Below are 18,101 nucleotides of genomic sequence, written 5' to 3'. Positions count from 1 at the left end.
GCTTTCATGTAAACTGGCCTAATGTTGAACATTTCTTCCACGTTGTGAAAAACGCAGAATTGCATCATGATGCTGTCGTTTTCTTCATTCCCATTGGTCCAGATGTTTTTTGTTTATATTGTACAGCACATGTGAAATGTAGCAGGGAACAAAAATATTAGAGTTATTTAACAACGAGAAAATTGAAATATTTGATGTTTATTGAAGGAGACTCTAGTGTCAGAGCTTGGTACAGGTGCAATCAAGTTGTTCCTTTGAGGGCGAAGGTGTTAACGATTTCTGGTTTCTGTGTGTTTTTCTTTTTTTGGTTAAAAAGACAGATTAGAGATGCTGGAAAGGAAACGACTGTTTATAGCTATATATTATTTACACTATAACATATTATAACGTGAGAACTAGCTCACTTCACAATGTTAAATATAACCGAAAAATGTATAAATGAGATAATTATTAGTTTCCCCTTAATGGAAGCATCTGCCAAATGGCATAAATGTAACCGTAAATGGATAAAAATGGTTTGGGATTGTTGGGGTGCTAACAGTGAGTCTGCCCCTAACACAATTCTTTACGCTGAGTATTTTCTTTTCACCTCCAAATGTTTTATTGCTGATATAAGAAGTTAAAGTTTCCCTATAGTTTTATTATTGTTGAGGCGAAGTTGAGACCCAAATGAGGATTAATTTCCCTTTTAAATTGGGTTTCGCTCAAGGTTTCCTCCTCATTGCATCTCAAGGAGTTTTTTCCCTCACTGCTGTCTCTGCCAGCTTTCTCATTAGGAATAAACATATAGGGACTAATTAATTTAAAATCTATATTAGTAATTAATTTATTTCCAGAAAGCTTCTTAGAGACGATGTCTATTGTTAAATGTGCTACAATAATTGTTTTTTTCTTATCTTATTTTTGGAAAGCCAACTTACCTATTGTAATGTTTACAAACATCTTTAAGTACCTCAAGCTAATACAGTATTTCAGCCACATTGCCTACCATTAGATCAATCATTTCTGCCAAGCATTACCCATTTATTCACTATAGTTTCTTTAACAAACCAGTAAACCTCAGCTAGTGGTGAAAGCAGAAGAATGGGACCAAGACGCTTTCTTAGTTCATCTCTAAATAATGTGTGTATGTGAAACTGCATTCATGCTTTGATGGGATCTTCATCACTGTATGATGGTGGATTCAGTGAAACAGAAAATTGAGAAGAAACCAGATAATACATCCAACCAGCCTGCATGAAAAACTGATGGATTTCGGATGATTCTCTGACCGGGCAAAATTGATATAATGCCATTTTTGTTTAATATCAGGTTTCATTCACTGACGTGTTCAAAACTACAGATGTTCTCAATGTGCTTTGATTTCATTAATCATATTTTGAGAAGCAGAGCTTGGTAAAGTACATCATTACTGTGCTGGAGTTAAAGTACTGTGACTTCGGTAAAAGCAAAACTCCTCCTTTTGCATTCCGAAATTCTCTCTTTTACGTGGTATCGAAAGTAAAAAAAGGAATCAGTTTATGGACAGAATTATATGTGTTTTATTTCCCGAACTGTCGCCACAAATTTGGAGGCGCGCAATTGTATAGGATGCCTTTAAATGCCGTAGCATTGAACTACGAGACCCAAACCTGTTCCAGTATTTCAGTTCCCCGCTGTGCACAAAGCCAGCTCCATGAAGATCTGCTTCGCATTGGTTGGAGTGGAAGATCTCATACTATAGAGCACTGACCCGAACCCCATTGAACACCTTTTGGGATGAATGTGAACGCTGATTTCACCCTAGGCCTCCTAGCATCACCTACATCAGGGCTTGACTTTACTCCAAAATCAGGTGGAACATCTTCCAAAAAAAAGAGTGGAGGTATTTTAAAGAGCAAATGGGGACGACAAGTGGATTGGGAAGATTGAAAAAATCTTATGAACAGATATCCACAAACTTTTGTCCATTTTGACCACATGTAAATAATAGATATGGTTATTAGACATCTATAAGGAGAGAGTTTTCTATGCTCACACACACACACATACACACACACACACACACACACACACACACACACACGCACCAGAATTGCGAGTTTACTCCAATGCTATTGCCACAGCTTCTCATTTAACAGTGTTAATATATTAACTTCATGGTAGCATGTTTATTTTTTTTTCCCTGACAGTTTCCCCCTGTAATGAAAATACCCTGAAGATTTGATGTCCAGTAAAATACTTCCTTACACTTTACTGCTTCTGGAAATAAAGTAGCCGTAACCCGAGTAAACAATCTGTGCCTCTGTTGTCAGTTTTGTCAGCGATCCGATATGTTTTGTTCCATCGAGGCTCCCGTTTTTGTTTCGAAACGTGAGCTTCGCGCCGCAATGAGCTCGACCGAGCGTAATTACACATCACTGAAACTATACCCGAGGCTGTGGATACGCCATGAGGGAATAGCGAGCGTAAACCGAGGTGACTGCGGCGCTCGGCTCGCGTAGATGTAAGGAATCCTAAACCTAAAAAAAAAAGTTACAAGCCCGAAGTAAAGTGTTTTATTCCCCTTATACCACATGCTCCCTTTTTTGTACACACTTCTATCGCCGTTTATTGTTCACAACAACATATTTACATTGAAGCATTAAAGTAAAGATTTCCCTCAACAGCTTCTCTCTGCATTTCTTTCCTCAAGGTCTTCAAGTAAAAAAAAAAAGCAGCTCCACATCACCTGGACTTTTACAAATCTCTGATGCTGGAGACCAAAAATGTAGCGTTTCTCCAAATCTGGAAATCTTCAGCGTATTTGCATGAGGTGTTTGTGGAAATAGTAGCTCGATAAGGTTTTTTTTTTTAATCCCTATCAGTCTCCATCTCAGATGTATCGACTGTCAAACAGAAGCTGTGAGTGTGTGTGTGTGTGTGTGTGTGTGTGTGTGTGTGTGTGTGTGTGTGTGTGTGTGTGTGTGCAAACTAACCAAATCCATCTCAGCAGATTTCCCAGGAATTTAGGTCAGGCTCTTCAGATGCGACACAGCCATTCGAGTTTCCGCTTAGCAGAAGGCCAGTCAAGAGTGTCGAACCTTCGAACCATCGTGTTTGCAAACGTTTTTTTTCCCCCAAAGCATTATGGGGAAAAAACAAGTTGTGAAGCAGATCAAATACACGATATCGACAAAAATATTGGGACAAGTTTCTAGACATATGTGGTTCTCAGGGTTTCAAGTCAAGTCAAGTCAAGTTTATTTCTATAGCGCTTTGTCTCAAAGCAGCTTTATAGAAATCAACAGTTAAGGTGAATGGTGTGCATTTATCCCTGATGAGCAGCCATGGTGACTGTGACCAGGAAAAACTCCCTTAGATGTTATGAGGAAGAAACTTTGAGAGGAACCAGACTCAAAAGGGAACCCATCCTCATTTGGGTGACATCAAGAGTTTGATCATAAATCTTTAAACAATACAGAACACTGGAGAGTGAGAACTAACATGAGTACTGGAGTGTGTGATTATAAGTAATGTTCTTTCTACAGTCTTATACAGATCATTATGGTTATAAAACTAGGAGCTACTATAACTTATAAAATAGCTCAACATTTGTGATCATCACAGATCCACACCAGGTGTGTTTAGTAGTGACGGGTCGTTCACGAGTGATTCATTCATTAACGAGTCTCAGAAGAACGAATCATCTCAAAGAGTGATTCGTTTATTTTCTACTCTACACGCTACTCTATGAAATCTCCATAGGTTATGTAGAGGAAACAGAATGGAGTAGTTCATCTCATGAGTCCTCTGGTCCAAGTTGTTTTCATGTGACTCCTATATAGGCTATGAAGATCAATGTGTTCGAATGATTAAAGGAACGAAGGGAAGCAAACGACTCCAAAAAGAGTTGTTCATTATGATGAAGGAGATTCAACAAACCAAGTCAAATGATTCGATCTTCCAATCACTAGTGTTTAGATGTGATATCATGAAATTTTCCCTTCACTTCAACTAAGAGACCCAAATCTGTTCCAGCATGACTCCATGAAGATCTGCTTTACATGGGATGAAGTGGAAGATCTTGAGTGGCCTGCTGGAATGAATTGGAATGCTGACTGCCCCACAGGCCTCCTACATTAGTTTTTAACAAATCTCCACAAACACACTCCAAAATCTAGTGGAACATCTTTTTTCCAGAAGAGTGGAGATTATTATAACAGCAGATGAAGTCTGAATGTGAAATGGTATGTTCAAAAAGCACATACCAACCTTACGGTCAGGTGTCCACAAACTTGTGTCCAAATAGTGTACTTTCTGATCTGGCCATTAATGTACAGTATGTTGAAATTGTTAACTGTGGCCCATACGTGTGATTTGATTTGATTTCAATTGCGTCGCTATGTACGATATTAAGCAGCGAGAATTAGCTCGTCTCGAAGCCTTTTCTTTTTTCTTTTTTTTCACGAGCATGGAAGACCTTCAGTTTCCACGGCGATCTCGTCGCAGCACGAGGTCGGGCCACAGATGGTGGTTTATCGTCGCAAATAGGCAGCCTCGAAGTTTTACACTCTGGGTCAATGAACGGCTGAGCGCGGCAATTCCGCCGAACACTGATTACCAGATGTTTTCCACGCCATGTGACTGGAATACTTATGAAGCCGCCTCTAATGCAATCATGCCAGCTTCTAATAAGACCAATCGAGCTCTAATGTGCACCAGATACAGAGCCAACAACAATAATCATCCTCCTGCTTGACTGAAGCGCTCGCCGCGAGACTCCAGAAATCTCCGAGATCAAGGCTACGAGGAACATTTAAAACGCCGCACCTTTTTATTTCCTGCAGTCGTTCATATCACCAATTACAATTAACGACAGAACCGAACGATCCCGCAGACTCGAACATCGACAGCCATTTCCCCTCGTTTCCCCCCTGACCGCCCGAGATACGATCTCGATAGCGGTTTTACTGCCGTACCACGAGCCGGCAGTGTCACACTCGTTAACATTATGGTCTGCTGTGTAATATTTCTACTTCTTCTTTTTTTTTTTTCCCACGCAGGTTCACCGGAGGACGGCGGGAAGCCCTTCCAGTGTCCCGTGTGCGGCCTGGTCATCAAACGCAAAAGCTATTGGAAGAGACACATGGTGATTCACACGGGTCTGAAAAGCCACCAGTGCCCTCTGTGTCCCTTCCGCTGCGCTCGCAAAGACAATCTCAAGTCACACATGAAGGTGAGATTGGTGTCCGGGCCCCGCTGTCATGACATTGTTTTGACAAAAAAAGAATTAGTTCCTATATTATTAAGCGTTTGTTTGTTTGTTTGTTTGATCCTATTGTATTTTTTTTTTAATGACATTTATATTTTAACGTAATTTAAAAATGTATTTCAACATTAATGAGCCTTTATTTATTTATTTATTTATTTTATTTTATTATTCTTTTTTTTTTTTTTATAAATTTTTTTTTTTTATTGGTTTTCTTGTTTTATTTCAAAAATGACCTTCATATTTGAATGTACTTAAAAAAATATTTCAAAGGTGAATGAGCATTTTTATGTATTTATTTATTCATAAATATATGTTTATGTTTGAATTCATTTTGATCTCAATAAGCATATTCTATTTATTCGATCAGCTTTATTTATTCATTAATTATTATTATTTTTTTTTTAATCCATCGTTTGAATTTACTTTGATTTTCTTCAAATGTTACTTTTATTTGGAAAATTGCATTTGAATATACTTTGAGAATTTATTTATATTATTGATATCAAGCCTCTTTTTCATTATTTATTCGATTTGTTTCATTTGGAAATAAATGACAAATATTATTAATTCATTATTTTATTAATAATTATTTTAGATATATATATATATATATTCATTAAAACTATTATTAACATTCATATTAATTATGAATTTGTGCAGCACTGTATACAGTACACTTAACAGAGCATGTCTCAAGGGTAGTGTTCTCATAAGTATTTCTTAGAGTGTGAAATGGGTATTTAACAGTTGAACAAAATGATGGTGATCTACACACCTGAAGAAAGACATGGTTCATTTTATATCTCATTAGTGCACTGTGTGGCCAAAAGTTTGTGGACACCTGAACATAAGATTGGTATGTACCTTTTGAACATCCCTTTCCATATTTACTGTTATAATTACCTCCACTCTTCTGGGAAGATGTTTTACTAGATTTTGATACACTTTTGGAGATTTGTGCTCATTCAGACATACAGGCATAATGAGTGTAGGTGAGGTGAGGAGGCCTGGGGTGCAGTCAGCGTTCCAATTCATGCCAAAGGTGTTGGATATTGTTTATAGCTCTATAGCAGGCCAATCGAGATCTTCCACTCCAACCATGTAAAGCAGATCTTCATGGTCCTGACTTTGTGTACAGCACATTGTCATGCTGGAACAGGTTTGGATCAATTGTGTGAACTTCAGCTTTGTGGGAAGAATCGGAATACTTTATTGATCCTATAGGGAAATTGTTTGGTTGCAGTTGCTCACAGTAAAAGATCAAAGTAAAGATGAAATAAAAATAAGAGCATATGAATAAATGTGTAATTAATAAATTTTTATAAGTGAAATTAAACGTGTGGCAGCAGTGAAAAGCAGATGGCAGAAAAGTCAGACTACAATAATAGTTATGTTATCACACATGCAACTTATTATTATTATTATTATTAATATTATTATTATTATTATTATTATTATTATTATTACACATAATTGCCCAAGACTTTAACAATATGTGTGACATGAAAATCTATAAATATAACGACGTCTACATTATTTATAGCGTATAACATCTATATAGATATAAGAACCACATATGGCTGGGAAAGACCGGTGTCCCAATACTTTTGTCCCCTATAATGTACTGTATATGATGTGAAATGGAAGCTGTAAATGGCATGCAGAGCTCCTGCACTGATAGCAAGCATCTTTCTGAATAATCTAGTTCATTAGAGCTACATTAGATGACATGATAGACTACAGAAATGTAGATAAAAAAAACCCAGCAGGATGGAGAAATAAATGTTTATGGTTTCAGGTGCACCAGCACCAGGACCGGGGCGAGACGTTCCAGTGTGAGCTGTGTCCCTTCACCTCATCGCGCCACTTCAGCTTGAAGCTGCACATGCGCTGTCACCAGCACTTCCCCCGGACCGAGCTGAAGGTCAAAGAGGAACCGTGCACCGACGCCGAGGAGGGCGAGGCCGAGCACGGCTCGGTCACGGGCACCTCTCCATCTCCCGCTCTGTGCCAGACGCCGGGCGAAGCCTCTTCCAATCACGCACACATCAAAGAGGAGCCTCAGGACGTTGCCCTCACGCCGCAATTCCCGCCTGGCCGAGAGCGACCAGGCAGCAGTAGCAGCTCGTTGGATATGCCCAGGATCAGCGCCAGTCCACCAGGGCCAGGCTCGGCAACCCCGGCGGCCTCGCTCTTCAGCCCGGACATCAGCACCAAGACGGCCACAGACCTCCTCATGAAGCTCTCTGGTGAGTCTGATTGCTACCGGCTACTTCCTGGGTCGCTCACACTTCCTTGTTCTGCAGGTTGTTCAAAACTGAAACTGTTGCTCATTGTTGATCGTTTAATACAATTTTGGTCTATGAAATCAGTCGTGTTCCTGTAGCATTTAAAAGTATATATTTTGGCCAAAAGTTTGTGGACACCTTTTTGACAGATTTTTGAACATTCCACATTCAGTCCCCATTTGCTGTTCCAATAACCTCCACTCTACTGGGAAGATGTTACACTAGATGTTGGAGTGTGCTTGTGAGTAGTAATGAGTTACTCAGCCACAAGGGTGTTTAGTAAAGTCAGGTACTGATGTAGGTGAGGTGAGGAGACCTTGGGTGTTCAGAAGGGTGTAGGGCTGAAACGATTCCTCGAGTAATTCGATAAAAAAATGTAATCGAAGCAAATTACTCAATGCTTCCTTCCAGTCAATTTAACTACACACTGAGCACCGTGTTTTCCACGGACCATTATTACTGACGCACCGCCCGCTAAACTATGGAGCGCTCTGGACAGGTAACACAGAAGACACTGCAGAATAGAAAATGGAGGAACGGAGAGAAAACAGCGAGAGGACGAGGAGAAGATTCAGGCCAAAGTAAACGGCAGAAAGTTTCCAAAGTTTGGGATCATTTTAAACTAAAACAAAGAAAACACAGAACAGTGCGGTTAACGTTTTTAAAGTCATTTGAAATTGATTTATATTTTTATTTATATAAAGTGCGGTCTAAAAGTCTCCCACAGCAGCCGTGTAGAGCAGAGTAGCGGAGCTGGCGATAAACACACGGATTTAGGGCGTGGAAAATTTTCAGCAGCTTCTCCAGAAACAAGGAAACCACATCGCGATACTGCGCGAGATTTAACCAAGAAATCCATGAGTGAGAATAATTATGAGTTTCATTAAACGGATATTTTCCCATAACCTTCTCTACACCACTGCGGAGGGACTTTTTGATGTCAATTGGTTATTAAATGCACTAAATGGGTTTATTTTTCACCAATATTCTTGTGTGCGATTTCAGCAATAACATTTTTTCTGAAAAGGAAACAAATTACTTCATTTCAAGAGACCAGTCTAATATTCTCTCTTTTATTTACTATTGTTCTTTAATAAAGAAAACGTTCGAGGAAGAACCACATATGGCTGGAGAAATCAAGCGTCCCAATACTTTTGTCAAACGCTGCAGCTATTGATTATTTTAATCAAGTATTCTGCCGATTATTCCGGTAATTAGTGAGTAATCGGAGCGGAAAGTACTTCAGCAATACCGATAAAAATACAAGAGAAAATGAGACGGGTCTCTGAAATGTAACGTCATTTCCTTTTTAGAAAAATTTTAATTCTTATTGCTGAAATATCTACAAGTATAGAAGATTATCTGTGAAAACTCAACCCATTTAGTGCATTTAATAGCCATATTACATCGAAAATGCAAATACAAATATATAAATAAAAAACTCTCTTGGAATTTCTCAAGTTATTGAGGAATCGTGTCAGCCCTACTGTTGTCTGCATATAGTGTAGATTCCATGAACCAGAGGTCCTTAATGAGGTCAGGACGTATGAAAGATGAACCTCTACAGCGTCATGTGTAGGAAACAAATAAATGTTTAAACTCATAACAGTGTTAAAGTGTATAAGTGCAAGATGGCGCTGTACCATGCTGGAGCGGCATTGACAAGTTAAAAGAGTAATCGTTAGATGGGGATGTTGATGTAGCAGGCCAGCCTACATCCACTGACACACACAGTCACACACACACACACACACACACACACACACACACACACACACACACACACACACACACACACACACACACACTAAATCCTGCCGCCTCTACTGCCTCTTAAAGAGCCGGCACTTTGACAGTTATTCACTTCAACAAGCCCAAAGTTTAGAGCTGTTTAGCTCCGTCGCAGCAGCAAGTGTCAGGTTATTGTGAGTCAACAGCAAGATTGATGCGAGCCACTCGCTCCGGGTTCGGCCGCGAGGTCAGAGAAAGGGCCGCAGCAGACCCGCTCAACGCACAGTAATTAGATTGAGATCTTGGTGTGGAGGAGGAAAAGAGCTGAGAAAAAAAACCCCACATTAAATTAATTAAAAATTCATGCATAATTCATAATTAAGAAGGAATTCGTAATTGGAAGTGATTAGTCCCTCTCGGGCTCCAAAGTGTGACCTCCTGGATGGATGTTTGTTTGCGTGTGTGGGTGAGACACATTTAATAGACAGATATCACATTATATAGGATATTTGCTGGAATTGAAAAACAAATAGGTCAGATAGATAGATGGATGGATGGATGGATGGACGGACGGACGGACGGACGGACGGACAGACAGAACTTTATTGTCATTGCATGATAGAGGTACACAGCAACTAAATGCAGTTTTGTAATTGGCATCTACCAAAAGTGTAGAAAATAGCTATATATATATATATATATATATATATATATATATATATATATATAGGGTCGGTTAATTTGCCAACCCTATTAAGTCGACATTTTTGAAGTGGAACCGCCAAGTTCTCGCTTTGTCTTAGCATTTTTTATCGGTTATGTTGATTTTTTTATGTCGCCGAACCCTAATATATCGAGCACAAGTGGGGGCAAATTTGCCATTTAACGTCGGTTATGTCAGGAATCCGGCGGCATTCCCCGAAGTACCCTGCTTCTTTTCCTCAAAAAACACGTGCATGTACATTCTCATTTAATAACGCACATCATGTACATAAAGAAATTTCAAGCACGTTAATATATTGCCACCATATTGGTTTTTGTTTATCTCGATGATCGGTTATCTCGACGCTTTTTGGCAACCCCCTAGGACATCGACATAACCGGGTTCCACTGTGTGTATATATATATATATATATATATATATATATATATATATATATATATATATATATATATATATATATATATATGTAAATTATATATGTAATATAAAGATATGCAAATCCAGTGTAAATCCAACTATAGCGATAAATAATTAGAAAGTGTAGATTTTAAAATTTTTTCTCATAATTATTGTGAGTATTTAGATTAAAAAGTACAAACCCACGTTCCCAAAAAAAAAGGCTTTCAGATGTTATGTATAATAGCTCGACATTTGAGTGGGTGGAGCTAAATGCTTTTTAAAATATGTAGTTATTTCTAATATGTCAGTGAAATATACAAAAAATGTAAAGCATGATAAGATTTCAATAGTAATAGACACAAGCAGTAAGCTACAGGGGTCCAAGCATTTCTTTTTCTGTGAATAGGTAAGCATGTAAATGATACAAATGAACTACACACTGATTTGATTAGTAGCGATTCAGTGACAAATCGATCGACAATTGTGAGAAACGTTGAGTCTGTTTTAATAACAATGTCAGTATTTGAATTCATAGTGCTTGAGTCATGTGATATAAACACAAATTGTCAACTTGTAAAGTAAATAGAAAGCCATTTGGAAGTGAGCCTTATCGTGCTGTTGTGTGTTAAGGCCATGTCCACACGTTTTCTCTCGCCGTTTTGGCCTTTTGTACATACTGAGACGGCGAAAACGTAGCCTTTTGAAAACGTTTTCCAAAGCGGATAAATTTGAAAGGCTTTTGTAAGCGATGACGCATTTTTTTTAGTCATTGTCGCACGTTTCCAAAGAGCTGAAAAGTGAATAAAGTGTGGTAATGACGCAGGTCGAATCGTCTTGCGTTTTTGCCCACGTGCAGTACAGGGATGTGAGCGCTTTCAGACGTTTCAGTGTGGACGAGCAACTTTTGGGACACCAATGGACATGAAAGCGCAGAGCTTTTTTTTGACGTTTTTAAATTAATGCAGATTAGTGTAGATGTAGCCTACAACTGGCGTTTGAGTGAAGAGTGAAACCAGCATCCATCTCTAATGTGTTTTAGGTCCGCCCACACGTCCCTGTTAAGCTAGCATGGTACCTGAGTGAGAGTGGTTCATTTACTGTGCCGTTCAGAAAAGCAGCACAGAACATTCCAGAAAAATGCATAAGTCGAAGACGATATGGCGATATTTTAAATTTCTCAGAAAGAACTCGGTTACATAAAAGGCGATAAAAATGGCGGGGAATTTAATCTCGCTTTACTGTCGCATAAATATTTCTGAACCGCTCTCAGATCGCACGTTGTGGAAACAGTAGATCGTTTGCGTAGCGCTCGAAGCGCCCTCGAGCATGCCGAAGAATACGAACTGCTCTTTCCTAATGACGGCTGCTGTCACACTGCTGCACCAGCGACTCGACAGAGAGAGTGAGGGATGGAAAACAGCACAAAGGGATGAAAGGACGAGACGGAGAGAAGAGCCAGTGACAGCGGGGTAGTGTTTTTTTAGATCCCCGGGCAAAACCCGTTCTCTCTGTCATATCCACACACATTCTGAACTCTCCTCGACCTCTGACATAATTGTCTTTTTGGAGAGGAAGGATGGGCCTCCACAGATCGTTTCAGCCCGTTCAACCAATCGGCTTTTATTCGCCACGCACAGACATGAGCGTCAGACGTCCAGTAGCGATCTCCGTCCCCATTCAGAGATAAAAGCCACGAAAAAAAGCTTTGAAATGCAGGCCGCTACACGAGCGCCCCGCGGGTCTTGTGCTGCAAAGGTGGGCGTGGCTTCTGTCACGGGCAATCAGCTGCTCTGTGTGTGTGATGGGGGGGGAGACAGGAATTATCCTACCTGTTCAGATAAATAGATAGGAGAAGGCAAGATCTAATGAAAGCTCCTATCGTTGAGTTTAAATATGATAGTCACGTTGCACAGAAGTCGATTTGGGGGCGTGGCACTAAAAAAACAGACAGGTTTAGCTATCTAGGGAGTTGTGGGGGGCCGGAGTTCCTCTTCCTAATCCGTCGACTCTGTCATTTATTATTACGATCACAATTGGGTGCAACATTAATTCAGCCAGATCAATCGTTCACATATTCTCCTGTTTTTCTGAAGCCCCTAAAAAAAAAAAAAACTTCATTCTCTTCAGTAATAGGAATATCGGAAACAACCAATGAGCCACTTGTGTCGCTTCCTATAAGTCTGGAATGACTGTTTTAGACATCTTGCATTACACCGACTGTCGTGGGCGGCTCGACTTTGACCTTGAACTTGACCTTGACAGAAACCGTAATGCGAGGTAGCATGCATTGGTACGGCTTCGATATTATGTGTATGTGTATATATATATATATATATATATATATATATATATATATATATATATATATATATATATATACACTAAAATGTTACTTAAGACACTAGCATGAGGGCACGCCACTAATTTTAGCGTTAGTATCCACCTGTTTTCTTGTGGACGTCTGCTGAAAAAAACGATTGTGTGTATAAATTCTAATAGCAACATCGAGGCCAATAGAGGTTAATGTTTCGTTTATGTGCGGTTTGTTTTTTTCCTGGCGGGAAAATGTTACAATGGCAATAAACAGCTCAGGAACATCACGTGCTGTTCGTGGTTCCGTTTATAACCAAACAAAGCATCATTTGTGGTTAAAAGCACTGCTTTATACACAAACGTAAAGTTAGAGTGGACTGCACTTGCGCGAGTCTTTCCTCTGCAGACTGCATTCTCTACCTTTATAGAGGAAATAATAGTCTTTATTACTCTTTAGTTTCTTGCCTCTTTAGGATTGTAGCTTTAAGATGTAAATCACTAGTTAGTGTTCAGATCACGTTTTTAACTACTAGCATAACACTAATGATAAAACTAATAAAATAGTTCACTAATCATCATCACTCACACTTCATATTTGGTGTTTTGAACGACTATGTGCATGTGTTTGGAAAAGTATATATATTTTTTAATTACCCATGCTGGGTACAAAGATAATATTTGTGTTCATGTATTGAAAAACACTTGATGCCACTGAGGTGAGATACAGGTATTTCTGGCACAGGTTCCAGGGTTAGCAGTGTTATTTTAGATGTACTTCCTGGTTAAATCATTTTTTTTAAAACGATATCCAATTCCTAAAAGACTAATATATCGGCGTGCTCACTCACAGTATCACAAGTACCCCTGTATCATGGCAGATTCTTGCCGATACCCAGCTCTAGTACACAATGAAACGAAACAACGTTCCTCCAGGACTGATGTGCTTCATGAACTAACATAAATGTACACATGATTTGCACTGCTTTGCAGCACAAAGCAGTACAGTACAAGTGTGTCAGTGCAAATCGATTGTCCATATAATAAAACTTTGTAAACATTGGTGGTTTAATAGCAATTTGTTAAAGGCAGTCTCATTGAATTGGTTCGATTGTGTGTTTGCGTGCGTGTCCAGCGGCTTTGTATCGAGGAGTCGAATGGCTTGTGGAAAGAAACTGTGAGGCATGAATGCTTCAGTACCTTTTTCCAGCAGGGTAAAGAGTGTTCTTCTCAGCTGTTCCTCACAGTCTTGCAATGAAAACGGTGCAATTCTCAACCAAGGCAGTGATGTAGCAGGTCAGGATGCTCCACATAGTCCCTCTATGGAAGGTAGTGAGGACAGGTGGGTGGGAGTTTCGTCCTTCCGGAGTTTTCTCAGGAACTAGAGATGCTGCTTGTATCCATATTTATCTTAAAGGGTTTTGTGCACATGCATCCGCTTCCTCCAGCAGCACTTCCTGACAGAGCTTTTCACACCGTGCCTATTTCAGCGCCCGTTTAACATTATTGCTTCATACCGCAAAACGATCCCAATCAAATCAACTCTATAACAGACGAGCCGAACCGTTCTCTAACACGCCTCCTCTACGCCGGATTATACGGCAAAATTCCTCCTCCTTTACAGACCTGGGGAAATTCCGACTACACTCGGAAATAAGCTCCATCAGAAAACTGCCATCATAACGGACACCTTCACAGTGAGCTCCAAGTAATGAGGATGGTGTGTATGCCACGGAGCGGCTGAGGCTTTTTACAGCTGAGATCCTCAAGAATCCAGTCAATGTTTTTTTTATTTTAGAATGATCATAGTAACCAGGAGATGAACCCGATAAGATTTGGGAATCCATCCAAATAGGGTCAAGGTCTCAGCAAGGTCAAATGTCTGAAGCAGTTTTTTTTTTCTTTTATCACATCCTTTATGTTTGAAATATGCTTTCATTTTTACCTCTTTCTATTTGTAGCTCTCTCTCAGTAATTTTCATGTCATCCTGTGCCTTCTGTTTATTGTTTACAGCATTTATTTTTCCATCTATCTATCTATTTATCTATCTGTCTGTCTGTCTGTCCGTCCGTCCATCTTTATTTAATTAATTTATTAAACAGATTTAGACACTTCTAGGACTTTGCTGTCAGCTTTTGCTGGATGTTGACGGATGTGTGGACTTCTTAAGCCCTATTCGGACGGGACTAGTTTTCCAAAGGACGTTTGAGTTTGATTTTTTTTTCAGCCGACGTCTGTCATTTTATGTATGGATTCGGACGGGACTAACATCTCCGTGTTTATTACAGGGGTAGGAGTGTCTGTGTTTTACATGTGGGCATTGCACAAGACCACATGTCCAGGATGCGTGGATTGCGTATGGTCATATGACCGAGCAGAAACTTGAATACCGGCGCGCTAGGGTTAGTTCACGTTGACCAAAACGCACAAGAAAACGCGTTTTGGAAAAAACATTTTCGGCAATCACAGACATTCGCATTCGGACGGGATTAGATTTCTCAGAGGAGCGCCGAGTTTGCTGAAAAACAGTAGGTAATTTGCTCTGGAATTTTTACAGAGGTCGTGTGAGAGAAAGACAGACATGGCAGATTCAGATGGGATTAAAATCACAAAGTACGTCTGTGAAACAGAATTCTTTTTTAATTTTTTAAAACTAGTCCCGTCCGAATAGGGCTATACAGTGTAAATATCCATCACCATCACCAGACCCAATCATGTTCCAATGTACCAATGCACCTGTGCACAAAACCACCCTCATGAAGATTTGCTTTACATGGGTTGCAGTAGAAGGTATTAAATGGCCTGCTACAGAGTTACAAACCCTTTTGAACATCTTTGGGATGAATGTGAACACTGACTGCACCCCAGGCCTCCTCATCTCACCTACATTATTACCTGACTTTACTAACACCCTAGTGGCTGAATGATCACAAATCTACACAAGATTTCAAAACTACATTTGAGCAAGTTTATAAAACTGACCGCTAATGACCTCACGTACAACGTTACCATGCTAACCTTTGAAAACAGTTTTTGAAAGTCCACAAAAACACAGTGGACAGCCGAGACCGTCTTCCATCACTATTCACTTATTTACTCCGCTCATTTCCATTTATCCTTCGCCTCATCTTTTCATGCGATGTGCACCAGGCACTGCGGCTTTTTCATTCCTTTTTTTTTTTTCAATATGCACCACGCCAGGTCTGTGCTTTGCATGCTGGGTCCAGAGCCGTGCAGCCAGCGAGATTAAAATATCTTTGTAGGCAGCCACGGATTAGCGTTACCTATTCATTTCACTTCTCAACACGCCGGCTGGAGGAAGGAGCGGAGGATGAGGAGAGGAGGCTGACATGTTGGCATCGAGATTAAAATATAGATTCAAAAAGCAGTGGATTAAAAACGCCTATTCATGCCGGTGGCTTCCGGCGCACGGAGGCCGAGAAAACAGCATCAACTGTGACCTACACTCATCATCCATTTTAATAGGAAAAAGACCAGGTGACTTATTTTTTGAAATTGCCTCAGATTTCTTGTTCTTGGCTGACAGGAAAGAAATCTAACCTGGTCTGAGTCTGTTGTAGCTCATCCACCTTTGTTACGCATGCTGAGATACTTTTCTGCTCACCGCGGTAGGAAAGAGTGGTTATTTGAGTTACGTTATCCTTCCTGGCACGTTGTAACAGTCTGCTCCTTAGTGATGGAAAGATCGGTCATTCTGGTCAGTGTCTTCAGTTCTTTTGTCACATGACTCCCATAATTATTGTAACAATAATGTCAAGATTTGTGCCAAGAATACTGATCAATTGTATTGTATAGCATCTAAGGGAGTCACATGACAAAACGACGAATGACACGGATCAGCGGACTCATGAGATCACCTACTCAATTCTGTTTAATGCACTGCATAGCGTCTATGGGAGTCACGTCATAAAAGAAACAAAAGTCGAACTAGAAGAGTTGAAAGATGAAATACTTAATTTTGTTTCCTGTACACATCCTATAAACATATCATTGCTTGAGATTAGCTCATTGCTCATTGCAATCATTGCTGAGTCACATTAAAGGCTCGTTTATAATGAATGAATCACACTTTGAGACTACCTGTTCTTCTGAGTCACATTAAAGACTCGTTTAAAATGAACGAATCACTTTTTAAGAGTACTCGTTCTTCTGAGTCACATTAAAGACTCGTTTAAAATGAATGAATCACTTTTTAAGAGTACTCGTTCTTCTGAGTCACATTAAAGACTCGTTTAAAATGAACGAATCACTCTTTGAGACTACCTGTTCTTCTGAGTCACATTAAAGACTCGTTTAAAATGAACGAATCACTCTTTGAGACTACCCGTTCTTTTGAGTCACATTAAAGACTTGTTTAAAATGAACGAATCACTCTTTGAGACTACCCGTTCTTTTGAGTCACATTAAAGACTTGTTTAAAATGAATGAATCACTCTTTGAGACTACCCGTTCTTCTAAATCACATTAAAGACTCGTTTAAAATTTATGAATCACTCTTTGAGACTACTTGTTCTTCTAAATCCCATTGAAGACTCGTTCAAAACTAATCGTTCATGAACGACCCATTGCTACTCCACATTTTTCTGTCACACACACTTCTGAACAAGACGTTTACACTGACAGAACTGTCACAGAACTCACGCAATTATTTTTGTTTTTCGCACCACTCAAAGTAAACACTAGCGATTGTGTGGATGATCACGAGTTGGAGCTGAAATGCTCAAGCATTTCTGGTATCAGGTAACATTTTTCACACTTTTTCTCCATTAAGAAGTTGGTGTAAACCTGTGATGTATAACTAAATGTATGGTCTGGTATCTGTATAACGTTTTGGCTCCTGCCAACATGATTGGTTGATTAGATTACTGTGTACAGGTTTACAGGTGTTCCTATTAAATTATATATGGCTAGAGGGTGGGTGACTAGAGATTAAAGTACCTGCTGCTTAAGGGCTGTTAGTTCAACTGGGGCCAGCTAGAAGGCGTCCAATAATGTCAGCATTTTCACGTCTTTTGATTAAATGCGCCAAGCTACTGTAGCAGATTGCACAGGCTCAAATATATCTGTGTAGATATAATGGCTGTTTTTTTTTTTTTTTTGTGGGGGGGGAGGGGGTTTCATTCCTTAACGGCTGACAGAGGAGAAGAAATTGATTTGGTCGAAGATATACTTCAAAACAGTAATTAGCTTTTTCATGAACCATTTATACTTTTGTGTTTTCTTTTACGAAGAATTTGTACAGAAACATAACATTTCCCTTCGTCTCAAAACCCTATGAAACCTGAAATGCACGGAAAACCCGGGGGTCATTTTATGAGGTAAATATCGGTGCTTTTGCTGAAAAGAATGTATGCAGGAGGTGCAGCTGTGGCTACAGTGAAAGGAGACTTGTTG

At 39.6% G+C, this 18,101-nt stretch overlaps 1 protein-coding gene across 5 annotated transcripts in view; it reads left to right on the top strand.

Moving 5' to 3' along the window:
* The window catches only part of znf827 (zinc finger protein 827), a 122,075-nt gene that overhangs the window by 38,273 nt on the left and 65,701 nt on the right, over positions 1-18,101 (top strand). For 3 of the 5 annotated variants that reach the window (XM_083538577.1, XM_083538576.1, XM_083538579.1), the window contains exons 3-4: positions 5,025-5,197; positions 7,032-7,482. In XM_083538577.1, coding sequence (XP_083394703.1) covers positions 5,025-5,197; positions 7,032-7,482 — 624 coding nt within the window. Of the gene's footprint in view, positions 1-5,024; positions 5,198-6,044; positions 6,090-7,031; positions 7,483-18,101 lie in introns of all 5 variants that reach the window. The other 2 variants (XM_083538575.1, XM_083538578.1) reach the window with 1 other exon arrangement.

This window comes from Silurus aristotelis, assembly GCF_946808225.1.
Source record: "Silurus aristotelis genome assembly, chromosome: 4".
Lineage (NCBI taxonomy): Eukaryota > Metazoa > Chordata > Actinopteri > Siluriformes > Siluridae > Silurus > Silurus aristotelis.
This window is presented reverse-complemented; position numbering and strand designations above follow the sequence as displayed.